Below are 16,222 nucleotides of genomic sequence, written 5' to 3' on the forward strand. Positions count from 1 at the left end.
GATCACAGCTGTACGGCTTCTCTCCAGTGTGAATGCGTCGATGGATCTTTTAGGGATACTCTGTAGTGTGAAAGCTGCCCCACATTGATCACAGCTGTGTAGATTCTGTCCAGTGTGAACTCTCTGATGAATCTTTAAATATCCAGATGATGTGAAGGATTTGTCACAGTGTTGACAGTGGTGACGTTTGGGTCCCTCTCCTCCTCTCCGTTTCTATAGCAAGAGACAAACAGAGAGAGTTAGTGAACAACCTTCTTTAACCCTGGACTTGCTCTCACTCACAATTTTAACTCTTCATACAATAATTTATGACAAAATGAAGGAAAATATGTGGCGGTTGCAGACATGTTATTATGGAAGGAAATGTACTCTTCATAACTTTCAGAATCAGAATCAGAAATACTTTAATAATCCCAGGGGGGAAATTATTTTTGTTACCACTCCAGGTATACAAACAACATATATTATCCAGACTTTTAACATATATAATAAAAACAAATATACAGTAATAATATATAAAATATGAAATAAACAATGTTAATGTACAAGTAGTGCAATAAAAAAGAGAAATGATTGTCTATGTTGAGATGATTATAGTGCAATTAAAAAGAGAAGTGATTGTCTATGTTTAAGATGAGATGATTACAGAGGGGGGTGTGTGACTCTCTGAGGGAGGCGTTGTAAAGTTTAATGACCACAGGCAGGAAAGATTTCCTGTGGCGCTTTGTGGTGCATCTGGGTGAGAGGAGTCTTCTGCTGAAGGTGCTCCTCTGCTGGGCCAGTGTATCGTAGAGAGGGTGTGAGACATTATCCAAGATGGACTGAAGCCTGGACAGCATCCTCCTCTCAGCCACGGTCGTCAATGTGTCCAGCTCCTCCCCCAGGACATCACCAGCCCTCCTGATCAGTTTGTTCAGTCTGTTGGTGTCTGCGACCTTCATCCCACTGCCCCAGCATGTGACAGCGAAGAAGATAGCACTGGCCACAACAGACTGTTAGAACATCCTCAGCATCGTCCGACAGATGTTAAAGGACTTCAGCCTCCTGAGGAAAAAGTTGACTTTGGCCCTTTTTGTAGACAGCCTCGGCGTGTCTAGTCCAGTCCAGCTTATTGGTTAAGTACACCCCCAGGTACTTGTACTCCTCAACAGTGTCCACAGGGACCCCCTGGATGGAAACAGGGGTCCCAGATGATTTCGCCCTCCTCAGATCCACTAGGAGCTCCTTCGTTTTTGTCACATTGAGCTGCAGGTGGTTCAGCTCACTCCAAGTGACAAAGTTGCCTACAACAGTCCTGTATTCATTCTCATCACCCTTTTCTATGCAGCCAACTATTGCTGAGTCATCAAAAAACTTCTGAAGGTGTCAGGACTCAGTGCAATAGTTAAAATCCGAGGTGAAGAGGGTGAAGAGGAAGGGAGAGAGGACAGTCCCCTGTGGAGCCCCAGTGGTGCTGACCACCCTGTCAGACACACAGTTCTTCAGGCGTACGTACTGTGGTCTGCCCATCAGGTAATCAACAATCTAGGACACGAGGGCCTCCACCTGCATCGCAGTCATCTTTTCACCCAATAGAGCCAGACGGATGGTGTTGAAAGCACTGGAGAAGTCAAAGAACATGACTCTCACAGTGCTCGCAGGCTTGTCCAGATGAGTGTAGACTCTGTTCAGCAGATAGATGATGCTGTCCTCAACTCCCAGGCTGGGCTGATAGGCGAACTGTAGTGGATCAGTGAAGGGCCTGACCATAGGCCTTAGCTGCTCCAGGACGAGCCTCTCGAAGCTTCACGATGTGGGACGTCAGAGCCACCGGTCTGTAGTCCTGAGGGCCACTGGGACACGGCGTCTTTGGCACAGGAACGAGGCAGGACGTCTTCCACAGCACAGGGACCCTCTGTAGGTGCAGGCTCAGACTGAAGACTAGACTTAGTACTCCACACAGCTGGGGGGCACAGGCTTTAAGCACCCTGGGAAATACACCGTCTGGGCCAGCAGCTTTGCCGGAGTGGAGTCTAGTCAGCTGTCTTCTCACCAGGTCAGATGTGAAGGTCCCAAAGATAAACACTCTACTCCAGTCAGGCATGCTATGCTGAACTAGCTCGTTGCAATATGGCTAGTAACGTTAATGTGACTATTTCCAGACCAGAATTAGAAGATCCTCCAATAACCAACAGGTCTGGCATTTGGAGCCACTTTGGTTTCCCTGTAAGTTATGAGGGTGATGGCAAGAGAGTGGTGGATAAAAACAACGGTATGTCACATCTGCTACACGAGAATAGGCTACACCAGTGGGAATACTACAAACATGTCAACTCATTTACGCCAACATCACCTCAGTGTGTCAATAACTGGAACTAGACGAAAACAAAAAGAACTATCCCCGCAGCTTTTAAGCAGCAATTTCCAACTGATTCAAACAAGACAAAAGACATCACTGAGGCGATTGGTACATTTATAGCCGCGGATATGAGACCCTACTCTGTAGTGAGCCCCGTTACACTATTCCTTCACGAGCCCATTTCAGCTAGACCGTAATTCCTGTGTTGTACAAAAAACAAAACAAATAGAGAACCAATTGTCTGAAGCACCAGCTGTTGCTCTGACAGCAGACGGCTGGACATCAAGGGCTACACAAAGCTACCTGACTGTAAAACGTGTATATCTTTTTATAAGGAGTGGTTTTTGTTTTATATGCAACTAAGAAGATGGGTCAAGAATAGCTCAGTCATTGTTCAAAGTAAAAAACACCATACTTTATGATATTAGTTTTAATCAATTTGTATGAATCAAGTAAATTTCTCTGGCATTTCTTTCTTTTTGCTGTATCGAAAACGTACCGAAACGTGACGCCACTGTCTCGTATCAAACCAAGAATTTTGTGAACCGTTAAACCCCTACAAATAAGATAACATTGTAACAGCTAGGGCTGCTCAATATGAGGAAAATATACAATATGCCATGAGTTTGAGCATCTGAAGCTCCTGAAAAATGCTAATGAGCAGCAGAAAAGTAATAAAAATCATTTCTTTTTATATTCTCAGTAAGTAATCATTAAAACACAAAGCATCAGGAGAAACAGCATTTGACCCACTTCTAACAGGACTAACCCTTCAAAGGAAAGGAGCGTAATATGTAGTCGTAGCCACAATAACATACATGGCGGAGAAAATAGCTTGACTCTGAAAACATGTTCACGACACAGTGTGAATGCGCTGGTGTGTTTTAAGGTTACTACCCTGAGAAAAAGTTTTCCCACATTGTTCACACCAGTACGGCTTCTCTCCAGTGTGAACAAGTCGGTGTCTTTCAAGGTGACTACTGTGAGAAAAAGTTTTCCCACATTGTTCACACCAGTACGGCTTCTCTCCAGCGTGAACACGTCGATGGCTTTCAAGGTGACTACTCCGAGAAAAAGTTTTCCCACATTGTTCACACCAGTACAGCTTCTCTCCAGTGTGAATGTGTTGATGCAATTTTAGGGCAGTCTGTTGTGTAAAAGCTGCCCCACATTGATCACAGTTGTAGGGCTTTTCTCCAGTGTGAATGCGTTGATGGTTTTTTAGGTGACTCTGTCGTGAGAAAGCTGCCCCACATTGATCACAGCTGTACGGCTTCTCTCCAGTGTGAATGCGTTGATGGTTTTTTAGGTTACCCTGTAGTGTGAAAGCTGCCCCACATTGATCACAGTTGTAGGGCTTTTCTCCAGTGTGAATTCGTTGATGGTTTTTTAGATGACTCTGTCGTGAGAAAGCTGCCCCACATTGATCACAGCTGTACGGCTTCTCTCCAGTGTGAATGCGTCGATGGATCTTTAGGATACTCTGTAGTGTGAAAGCTGCCCCACATTGATCACAGCTGTGTAGATTCTGTCCAGTGTGAACTCTCTGATGAATCTTTAAATATCCAGATGATGTGAAGGATTTGTCACAGTGTTGACAGTGGTGACGTTTGGGTCCCTCTCCTTCTCTCCGTTTCTATAGCAAGAGACAAACAGAGAGAGTTAGTGAACAACCTTCTTCAAACCCTGGACTTGCTCTCACTCACAATTTTAACTCTTCATACAATAATTTATGACAAAATGAAGGAAAATATGTGGCGGTTGCAGACATGTTATTATGGAAGGAAATGTACTCTTCATAACTTTCAGAATCAGAATCAGAAATACTTTAATAATCCCAGGGGGAAATTATTTTTGTTACCACTCCAGGTATACAAACAACATATATTATCCAGACTTTTAACATATATAATAAAAACAAATATACAGTAATAATATATAAAATATGAAATAAACAATGTTAATGTACAAGTAGTGCAATAAAAAAGAGAAATGATTGTCTATGTTGAGATGATTATAGTGCAATTAAAAAGAGAAGTGATTGTCTATGTTTGAGATGAGATGATTACAGAGGGGAGTGTGTGACTCTCTGAGGGAGGCGTTGTAAAGTTTAATGACCACAGGCAGGAAAGATTTCCTGTGGCGCTTTGTGGTGCATCTGGGTGAGAGGAGTCTTCTGCTGAAGGTGCTCCTCTGCTGGGCCAGTGTATCGTAGAGAGGGTGTGAGACATTATCCAAGATGGACTGAAGCCTGGACAGCATCCTCCTCTCAGCCACGGTTGTCAATGTGTCCAGCTCCTCCCCCAGGACATCACCAGCCCTCCTGATCAGTTTGTTCAGTCTGTTGGTGTCTGCGACCTTCATCCCACTGCCCCAGCATGTGACAGCGAAGAAGATAGCACTGGCCACAACAGACTGTTAGAACATCCTCAGCATCGTCCGACAGATGTTAAAGGACTTCAGCCTCCTGAGGAAAAAGTTGACTTTGGCCCTTTTTGTAGACAGCCTCGGCGTGTCTAGTCCAGTCCAGCTTATTGGTTAAGTACACCCCCAGGTACTTGTACTCCTCAACAGTGTCCACAGGGACCCCCTGGATGGAAACAGGGGTCCCAGATGATTTCGCCCTCCTCAGATCCACTAGGAGCTCCTTCGTTTTTGTCACATTGAGCTGCAGGTGGTTCAGCTCACTCCAAGTGACAAAGTTGCCCACAACAGTCCTGTATTCATTCTCATCACCCTTTTCTATGCAGCCAACTATTGCTGAGTCATCAGAAAACTTCTGAAGGTGTCAGGACTCAGTGCAATAGTTAAAATCTGAGGTGAAGAGGGTGAAGAGGAAGGGAGAGAGGACAGTCCCCTGTGGAGCCCCAGTGGTGCTGACCACCCTGTCAGACACACAGTTCTTCAGGCGTACGTACTGTGGTCTGCCCGTCAGGTAATCAACAATCCAGGACACGAGGGCCTCCACCTGCATCGCAGTCATCCCAATAGAGCCAGACGGATGGTGTTGAAAGCACTGGAGAAGTCAAAGAACATGACTCTCACAGTGCTCGCAGGCTTGTCCAGATGAGTGTAGACTCTGTTCAGCAGATAGATGATGCTGTCCTCAACTCCCAGGCTGGGCTGGTAGGCGAACTGTAGTGGATCAGTGAAGGGCCTGACCATAGGCCTTAGCTGCTCCAGGACGAGCCTCTCGAAGCTTCACGATGTGGGACGTCAGAGCCACCGGTCTGTAGTCCTGAGGGCCGCTGGGACACGGCGTCTTTGGCACAGGAACGAGGCAGGACGTCTTCCACAGCACGGGGACCCTCTGTAGGTGCAGGCTCAGACTGAAGACTAGACTTAGTACTCCACACAGCTGGGGGGCACAGGCTTTAAGCACCCTGGGAAATACACCGTCTGGGCCAGCAGCTTTGCCGGAGTGGAGTCTAGTCAGCTGTCTTCTCACCAGGTCAGACGTGAAGGACACTGTAGAGGTGACTGTGGGGGGAGGGGTGAGGTCCTCAGGTTGTAGAGGACATGGTGTAGAGCAGGGGGGAGGGGTGGAGTAGGAGGGTGTGAGTTGAGGTGGTGAGGGGCAGACAAAGGGCCTGTAAGGAGGAGGAGGAGGTAAAGTGGCAGTTTTTGTTGGGCAGCCAGCAGCAGAGACTTGTGGGGGATGGGCCGCAGTATGAAACCTATTGAAAAATAGGTTCAGATCATTGGCCCGGTCCACACGGCCCTCCAACCCCATGCCACCAGTCTTTTGGAACCCAGTGATGGTTCTCATGCCGTTCCACACATCCCTCATGTTGTTGTGCTGGAGTTTACTCTCCAGCTTTCTCCTATAACTGTCTTTAGCCTCCCTGATTTTGAGCGGTTGTTAGCAGGTTACAGTCCGAACAGGGACTTTGCAGTCCACACAGAAATTAATGTAGTCTGTGATGCACTCACAGAGTGCAGGCCAGTCCGTCACGTCAAAGCAGCCCTGCAGTGCCTCATAAGCCTCTTCCGACCACTTCCTCACTGTTATTGTGGTTGTAGGCTTCCTCTTCACCAGAGGCACATAGCAGGGTTTGAGGTGAATCAGGTTGTGATCTGACCTGCCAAGAGGGGGGAGAGAAGAGGAGGTGTATGCTTCCTTAATGTTAGCATACATCAGGTCCAGGGTCCTCTCTTCTCTGGTAGGACAGCTCACATATTGTTTGAACGTCGGCAGAACTCTATCCATGGTGACGTGGTTAAAGTCGTGACATGATGATGAGGGCACTGGGGTGTTGAGTCTGTAGTTTGGAAATGGTGGTGTGAATGATGCTACAGGCAGATGTTGGGTTTGCAGAGGGAGGGATGTACACGACAACAATGATGGTATGGACGGAGTCCAACGGCCAGCAGTTCAACATCCGGGCTACAGAGCTGTTCTTTAATCGTGATATGACTTGGATAACACCATCTACTGTTTACTAGAACGGCAAGCCCCCCGCCTTTCCACTTACCGCTCTCGGTGCAATCCCGGTCCGCCCGGACGGTGTGGAAGCCATCCACGGAGACGTTCTGGTCCGTAATGTCCATGTGCAGCCATGTCTCCGTGAAACACATCAGACTGCACTCACGGTACTCCGGGTGGCTCCGCGTTAGCGCCGTTAGCTCGTCCATTTTGTTGCTAAGGGACCGTACATTTCCCATAACAACAGAGGGGAGAAAGGGCTTAAATCTTCTCCTCTCCATACGCCCGTCCCGTCTCGACCCTCCTCTATTCCCCCGACGTTACTTCCCTCCTCTGCGTCCCCGGTGTGTTTTTCTCCAGAGTTCGGGTGGTGTATTAGCTGGTCTGGCCACAATGCCGGCCGGCATTAGAGCGATCAGCTGTACTCCAGAGTAAAACAAAGGCAGCATGTCCCGGTGAAAGCAGCATTGATCAAAACACTAAAAAAAAGCACCAAAACTCTCCAAAGCAACCTCGTAAGAGAGGGCAGGACTTCATAGAGTTAAAGTGATAAAACAAGAACAAACAAAAGAGAATGAAAGTTAAAAAAGTTAAAAAAGCGAACTCAAAAGCTGGAGCAGGTAACAGGCAGCATGCAGCTTTTCGCGCATGCGCATTATAAGTTCAGAAATATTCTACATTTTTCAGGCAAGTTGTAATAAAACAACTATAACGCTGTAATGAATCAGTGAGAGAAAGCGTGACAGACGATCGCGGACCGCCTGAATGTGTAAGCAGCTTAAAAATATACACATTTACTGACCACTGCTCTGAAATCATCATAATCATACCATTCAAGGAGTTAGGCTACTAATCATTTGCTACAAACAGTTTTAGCCTATTCTTTGCCGTAAAGTGCTAATATCAAATTATGCGTTTTGCCTTTTTCCCTTTCCTTTATTATATTATATTATATATCTTTTTGTGCATGTAATAGGTTCACAAAGTGAAAAAGCCCAAAGTCCACCCTAAAGGGACTTACCATCTCCATCTCCTCTATTGTAGTCCAGCCTTTACTTCCGTGACGAACGTGCGTCACTTTAGGGCTGCTCGATTTTGTAAAAAATAATTATCACGATTATTTTGGTCAATATTGAAATCACGATTATTTAACGTGATTACTCATTAACCTTTGGATATAATGGATAGGGTCCTTTATCTCACAGAAACAGTCTTTGGATCGGAATAAAATTTGTTTTACTACTGTTAGTCAGTTCAGCTTTACAGATATCACTCAACATTACACAGCTAATGAATGACAATATGCGATATGACATAAGTGTTACCTTTTCCTGGTTTTAAAGGCTGCATTACAGTAAAGTGATGTACTTTTCTGAACTTACCATCACTCACCTATCGCCCAGCCCTAACAGATAGTCTAGCTAACTGTCTGGATTTACCCTGCAGAGATCTGAGGAGCAGTTAACCATAGTCCTCATAAATCCACCAGAGGTTAGAACGCCAACACAGAGACAGAGGAAGGGGACGGACATCCAGTCGGGAAAAAAGGACATATGGCGGAATTTCCAATTTCCAAGGTGGTGAATCTAGACTACTTTAAATGTAAACGTCAGTGTACTTGGGTTCTAGTTTGTAATCTCCAGTTGTGTCCTCTGATGTGTAGGTTGTGCAGACGTTACCACACTAATGTTACTTGATCAATAAGAGAGCTAAGCTACTGGAAAGCTGTTTGATTCAGGAAATTAACAAGGTAGTTAAACTAGTAGCTCTGCCCTACTATTGCTCAGCAGCCAATGGGAACTTAGGACACTCTCCCGTTGAAGACGACGCTGAACTTAAGCCGCTTTCTGACCGGAGGGATTTTTGCAGTTCCTAGAACATAACGTTCCTAGAACCATTTTGTTGTCGTGTTCCAACTGGACCAATTTGGGGATTATTAAGTTCCTCTGGCTGCAGTTCCTGTAACTCTTTCAGCTCCTACTTCAGGACAGGGTCTTTTCTGCATAGTGCTGGTTAGATGGCTGAGATTATAATAACAAAAGGTCAGTTCCTACGGCCACTTGGCCAGTGTGAATGCAAATGGGAAACCAGTTTTGGGGGAGAGTAGTTAGTAGAACTGTTTAGAAGTGGACTGTTCCTAGAACTACGGTCCTGTAACTACTTGGTCGGAAAGAGACTTAGTGCTGGTTAGATGGCTGTTATAATGACAAAAGGTCAGTTCCTATGGCCACTTGGCCAGTGCGAATGCAAATGGGAAAAACTGTTTTGGGGGAGAGTAGTTAGTAGTGTTTGTTGTCTACATATGAAACAAACTGTGAAATCTCCATCTATTGCACTTTCACAAATAGAATAAATCTTTCACAAATTTGAAACCGTTTTTAAGAATTTTTAGCCTCTCTGGTATAATTTAGTCCAGATTAGACAAGTCTAAGTGTAGTGGTTTTGGATCCGGACCTGGACTAATGTGGTCTACATATGAAAAAAACTGTGAAATCTCCCTTTATTGCATTCTCATGAAGACAATAAAGCTTTCACAAATCTAAAAGTGTGTTTTAGACATAATTCCTAATTGACCTTAATGACTAACACTCTTTCAATACAGTCAGAGGTTAAAAAAACAGAGGATCAGTCACTCAGCAATGGAAGTTAAGTTTCCTGCTGAATCAGACGCTAACTTCAGCGTGGTGTTTGTCTGTTGGTTAGTTTTGGAGGGAAACGTTCCATTGTTTGTTCCTCTCTCTCTAGAAACACGTCTTTCCATTCCCACATTTGATCTCTAACAACAGAATGAACAGATGATACACAGTGTTGTGAATATGTTACACTTCACATTAAATCCTATGAGGAGAACTCATTTATTTGTGTCATAAATTGTAACACTGTTTATGTATCTGTGTACTCGCTTTAGACATTAGTTCTGTCCATCCTTATTCTCTTTCTTTTCTTACATCACGTCATCTAAATGAGTGATATAGTAGGTCTACACCACACTATATACTTTACAAAGAGCCAACCATTTCACACCAGCAAGCATTTGGTGCGCCAGCGGCAGAAACCTGGTCCAGCCAGTAAGGTTATATGATAGGAGAACACTGACCTGAACATGGCTGCTATCAGAGTCCCAGTCTGCTGCTTGTCTTCTGGGGACCTGGTTGCTCCTCTGCTCCTGGTTCTGGTTGTCCTCCTCCATTCCTCTCTGGTCCTGAAGTCCAGCAGATCTCCACTGGGGCTGCTGGACACTGCTGGTCCTCTTCTTCTGCTCTTATTTAATGGCAGATTGTTAACAAGTTGTAGGTGCATAGCGCCACCTACTGTACAGGAGTGTGTAACATCATGTCATCTTACACTGATCTCATCCTACCTTGTTACTATCGTACCGTCCACTTTCTGTCCAAATATGAAGTTTAAAAAGGTTTTTCCATCCACATACTTCTTTATGTCTTGCAATTTAACTTGGTTGCTAAGAGTTGCATGTTGGGTAATTTGTGTATTTAGCATGCTTAGCTTATAAACAGGGGACATAAAGATGTTCTATTTAAAATTAATATGAATTGAAAACAATAACACAACAATTATGACCCCCCCACCCCACAGAGGAAAGAAAGCAATCACATAAGTCCAAAAAGTTTTTAATTTGGCATTTCTACATTACACGGTTCTTTGTATAACATTACACTCAACAGTCACAACGATTCATAAGAATTTTACAAAAACACTTTATTTACATATTTATAATTTGTACAATTTCACACTGAAATAAAGTGCTAATGTTCTCCACCCTGGAGAGAGAGAGAGAGAGAGAGAGAGAGAGAGAGAGAGAGAGAGAGAGAGAGAGAGAGAGAGAGAGAGAGAGAGAGAGACAGACAGAGAGAGAGAGAGAGAGAGAGAGAGAGAGAGAGAGAGACAGACAGACAGACAGACAGACAGAGAGAGAGAGAGACAGACTGCTAGACAAGAAATAAATAGTAAAACAATATCAATCCTGAAATAGAAAGAAATGTACACACTAAAAGTACTAGTTATTGCACATGGTCCGTATATGAGGGTGTGAATGTGCGTGCGGGGGGGTGCTAGAGAGTGTGTGCGTTCAGTGTGGTGATGGCTTGAGGAAAGGAGCTGTTCCTGAGTCTGTTGGTCCTGGTCCTGATTGACCTGTAGCTCCTGCCAGAGGGCAGCAGGTCAGACAGGGGGTGGGCAGGATGGGAGCAGTCTGGGATGATGGCCTTAGCTCTGCTGAGGCAGCGGGATGAATGGATGTCCTTCAGGGAGGAGGAGGGGGCAGCCGATGATCCTCTGTGCGGTGTTGACCTCGTCTCTGAGGGCTGACTCGTCTCCCTCAGATCAGCCCCACCACCGTCGTGTTGTCAGTTCACTTCAGCATGGTGTTGCTGGTGTGGACTGTGGTACAGCGGCATAAACCGATCCCCCTGGCCGCTCACTACACCGACCTGGGCAGGTTGGGTTCCACTGTATTTTGCGCATAAAAAAATAGTTTAGATTCTGTAACTGTTTGATGCATTCTCCTTCATAGAACGTTATTATATAATGTTGTGGAGCCAAGCAAACCCTTTAGTCATCAAAGCTTTTAGTAAACATGATGACATTGAAACGTTTCTTCTTATATTCTGACAGTACTGAATCCTGACAGTACAATAAGCCATTATAAACCTATATAAAGGCCCAGTCAAGCAAAAGAAAGAAAATACCGTGATATACCGTGAAACTGCCATCTTAAAAATATACCGTGATACAAATTTCTGGTCATACCGCCCAGGACTATTTCTTATCAAATTAGTTGCCAATTAATTTCCTTTAGTTGAAACAAACTCCCAGAAAACTGCAGGTCCGCGGCAACTGTTTGCATGGTTTTATGTCGGTTAGCTTAATAGCTGGTTTGATTTGCATTGAGAGATGATTTTATGGAAAGTACCCCATGCCAATCTCTAGGTATGGTGAAGGGTATGTGATGATGTGGGGCTATTTTAATTCCAAAAGCCAAGGGAACTTTATCAGGATGCATAGTATCCTGGATCCATGAAATAACTTTAAAAATAAAAATCTGCCTGCCTTTGTGGGAATTTAACATAGGGGTGCACTCCCTTTTCAATTCAATTCAATTCATTTTTATTTATAGTATCAAATCATAACAAGAGTTATCTCGAGACACTTTACAGACAGAGTAAGACAAAGCCCCAACAATTACAATAATTCTCTCAAGAGCAAGCATTAGTGGTAGCTATTGCGACAGTGGCGAGGAAAAACTCCCTTTCGGGAAGAAACCTCGGACAGACCCAGACTCTTGGTAGGCGGTGTCTGACAATGCCGGTTGGGGGTGTGATGAACAGTGGCAGAAATAGTCACAATAAAGATAATGGAACAGTGACTACAATGGTAGTCGTAGTAGTTCATGTCATAGTAGGGCACAGCAGGGCATGACGGGGTGTAATGTGGGACAGCACAGCATGGGTGAGTAAACTCCCCAGAGCTAGGTTAGTAACAAGCATTTCTGGGAGAAGGATGCACATAAAAGGAACAAATGAAAAGAGAGATGAAAGAGCAGCTCATTGTGTCATAGGGAGGAAGGACATTCCCAAGCAGTCTAGAATTATAATAGCATAACTATAATAGCATAACTAAGAGAGGCAGGCTAAAGAGAGGTGCCGGATCGGGCTTGAACTCTCCCCTGCCGGAACGGGCTGTACTTCCTGCCTCCCTCTACTCTCACTATATTATTGATCATATGATAGGTAGATCTATTCTATAGTTGGAAAAAGAACATAAGGACTGCGGGGAATAAGCTCCTCGGAGCTATGTTAGTAACAAGCATTTCTGTGACACGAATACACACACACGCTGCGACTCATTACTCCCTAAGTATATGTAAGCTTTCTATGTGGAGAAGCAGAGATGGGTCTGGGTGCGCCATGATTGTGGCTACACACCCATCCTCGCCGGTCTAGGCGTACGCTGCAACTCCTCATACCCTAATATAGTAGGCTTTCTATGAAGAGAAGCTGAAATAGGGAGGCGGTGCGTCATGACTGTAGCTACACACCTTCCCCCTACACACCTTCCCTCGCCGGTCTAGGCGAATGCTGCAACTCCTTACTCCCTAACTATAAGCTTTATCGAAGAGGAGAGTTTTAAGTTTACTCTTAAAGGTGGTGACGGTGTCTGCCTCCCGAACCCAGACTGGGAGCTGGTTCCACAGGAGAGGAGCCTGATAGCTAAATGCTCTGGCTCCCATTCTACTTTTAGAGACTCTAGGAACCACAAGTAACTCTGCATTCTGGGAGCGCAGTGCTCTAGTGGGACAATAAGGTACTATGAGCTCTTCAAAATATGATGGTGCTTGACCATTTAGAGCCTTGTAGGTCAGGAGAAGTATTTTAAATTCAATCCTGGATTTTACAGGAAGCCAATGCAGAGAAGCCAACACAGAAGAAATATGATCTCCCCTCTTAGTTCTTGTCAGAACACGCGCTGCAGCATTCTGGATCAGCTGGAGAGTCCTAAGAGTTTTATTTGGGCATCCTGATAATAGGGAGTTACAATAGTCCAGCCTGGAAGTAACAAATGCATGGACTAGTTTTTCAGCATCGTTTTGAGACAGGATGTTCCTAATTTTGGCAATGTTACGAAGGTGAAAAAAGGCTGTTCTTGAGGTTTGTTTTAGGTGGGTGTTGAAGGATATATCCTGATCAAAAATAACTCCTAGATTTCTAACAGTAGTGCTGGAGGCCATGGCAATGCCATCTAGAGTAATTATGTCTTGGGATAAAGATGTTCGGAGGTGTTTAGGGCCCAGCACAATAACTTCAGTTTAACATCAGGAAATTGTAGGTCATCCATGATTTGATATCTCTAATGCATACTTGAAGCTTGGCTAACTGACTGGTCTCGTCTGGCTTGATTGATAGGTATAATTGGGTGTCATCCGCATAACAGTGAAAGTTAATTGAGTGTTTCCTAATAATATTGCCTAGAGGAAGCATATAAGGAGAAAAGGATTGGTCCAAGCACCGAGCCTTGAGGAACGCCATGGCTGACTTTAGCGTACCTGGAGGATTTATCGTTGATATTAACAAATTGAGATCGATCAGAGAAATAGGACTTAAACCAGCTTAGTGTGATTCCTTTAATGCCAACTAAATGTTCCAGTCTCTGTAAAAGGATGGTATGGTCAATAGTGTTGAATGCAGCACTAAGATCTAATAAGACAAGTATGGAGACAAGTCCTTTGTCAGCAGCAATTAGAAGGTCGTTAGTAATTTTCACCAGTGCGGTCTCTTTGCTATGATGCTTTCTAAATCCTGACTGAAAGTCCTCAAATAGACTATTCCTGCGTAAAAAGTCACATAACTGATTAGCGACTACTTTTTCAAGGATCTTGGAGAGAAAGGGAAGATTCGATATAGGTCTATAGTTGGCTAAGACGTCAGGATCGAGGGTGGGTTTTTTCAAAAGAGGTTTTATCACAGCTACTTTAAATGACTGCGGTACATAACCTGTTAATAAAGACATATTGATCATATCTAGTAATGAAGTGTTAACCACAGATAACGCTTCTTTAAGTAGCCTCGTTGGGATGGGGTCTAATAGACAGGTAGATGGCTTTGCTGAAGAGACCTTTAGCATTAATTGTTGATGGTCTATCGGAAAAAAGCAGTCTAAGTATATGTCAGGTCCTGTCGTTCTTTCTAGCACTCCTGCACTCAAAAGTGAACCGTTAGAAGTTAAGGGCAAAAGGTGATGAATTCCATCCCTAATTGTTATAATTTTATCATTAAAGAAAGTCATGAAGTCGTCAATACTAAGAGCTAGGGGAATAGATGGCTCAATAGAGCTGTGGCTATCTGTCAGCCTGGTTACAGTGCTGAAAAGAAACCTTGGGTTGTTCTTATTTTCTTCTATTAGTGTTGAGTAATAGTCTGATCTGGCATTTCTGAGGGCCTTCCTATATGTTTTCAGACTGTCTTGCCAAACCAAACGAGATTCTTCCAATTTGGAGGAACGCCATTTACTTTCAAGTTTTCGTGAGATTTGTTTTAATTTGCGAGTTTGGAAGTTATACCAAGGTGCTAGTTTCCTTTGCTTCATCATCTTCTTTTTGAGGGGAGCAACAGAGTCTAAAGTCGTCCGTAGGCAGGCCATAGCACCGTCTACAAAATTATCAATTTGGGAGGGACTAAAGTTAGCATAAAGGTCCTCTGTTATATTAAAACACAATGTTGAGTTAAGTGCTGTTGGAATAGCTTCCTTAAATTTAGCTATAGCACTGTCAGATAGGCATCTAGTGTAGAAGGTTTTATTTAATTTCGTATAGTCGGGTAGTAAGAATTCAAAAGTTATTAAAAAATGGTCTGATAATAAGGAATTCTGTGGAAATACTATTAAATCTTCAATTTTGATGCCATATGACAGCACAAGGTCGAGGGTGTGGTTAAAACAGTGCGTGGCCTTATGCACACTCTGACTGAAACCAATTGAATCTAGTAGTGAGTTGAAGGCAGTACTAAGGCTATTGCTGTCAACGTCCACATGAATATTAAAATCACCTACAATAATTATTTTATCTGACTTTAGGACTACACATGACAAAAACTCTGAGAATTCACATAAAAATTCAGAATACGGGCCTGGCGCTCGGTAAACAACAACAAATATAATTGGCTGTACTGTTTTCCATATCGGATGTTGAAGATTAAGAACAAGGCTTTCAAACGAGTTATAATTAAGTTTAGGTTTAGGATTGATTAACAGGTTTGAGTCAAATATGGCTGCAACTCCCCCTCCTCGGCCTGAGCCTCGAGGAATATGAGTCTTAAAGAGTCGAATTAAAATTCGGCTTTGACAGGGCATCGAAGCGACTGGAGAGGCTGAGGACAGGAGGCGATGGGGCCCTACTCGAGGCTCTCTTTCGGCCGCAAACCACTTTAGTCCAGGATGGCCTGATGGTCGGTGTCGAGCAAGAGGATGGATGTGGGCAAGCGGATGGGTCCCAAAGCGCAGTATCCTGGAAAGCCGCCGAGATTGTTGTGATTTTGAGCGATTGATTTTGAGCAATGTCCAGGTAGGCTGTTAACAAGGCATCTTTGGTTTTAAGTCCTCTGAGAGCCGACGAACTTTTTCTCTAAGGTCAGAAATGTCTTTGTTTGCATTTTCAAGCAACGAGGAAAACCTGTGGGGAAATGGGGACTCGCCAGGTGTGGAGGTAGCCATGGAGCTGGCGTTAGCCTGAAGCTAATGTTTACTACTCGTAGAAAATGTGCGGTCCTCCACGCACAGGTACGTAGATTTGCGTCGATTCTGGCTCTTTATAGAGACTAAAGGCTACCAGGGGACTAATAAGAAACAAAAAAACTAAGCAACTAGTACAACATTTTCTCGAAATAATACTGTTTTCCTCCGTCTGTCTTCTCTCCCTCTACACTCTCACACGGCGTTACCTTCCGGTC

At 44.1% G+C, this 16,222-nt stretch overlaps 1 protein-coding gene across 1 annotated transcript in view; it reads right to left on the bottom strand.

The window, feature by feature from the left end:
• Positions 1 to 2,084: 2,084 nt before the first annotated feature.
• The window catches only part of LOC144530817 (uncharacterized), a 44,850-nt gene continuing 30,712 nt past the window's right edge, over positions 2,085 to 16,222 (bottom strand). Inside the window, exons 5-6 of the mRNA XM_078270572.1 lie at positions 9,862 to 10,020; positions 2,085 to 3,974 (exon numbers count right to left, since the gene is read on the bottom strand). Coding sequence (XP_078126698.1) covers positions 3,192 to 3,974; positions 9,862 to 10,020 — 942 coding nt within the window. The 3' untranslated portion in view covers positions 2,085 to 3,191. The remainder of the gene's footprint in view (positions 3,975 to 9,861; positions 10,021 to 16,222) is intronic.

Source organism: Sander vitreus, chromosome 2 (genome assembly GCF_031162955.1).
Source record: "Sander vitreus isolate 19-12246 chromosome 2, sanVit1, whole genome shotgun sequence".
Classification (NCBI taxonomy): domain Eukaryota; kingdom Metazoa; phylum Chordata; class Actinopteri; order Perciformes; family Percidae; genus Sander; species Sander vitreus.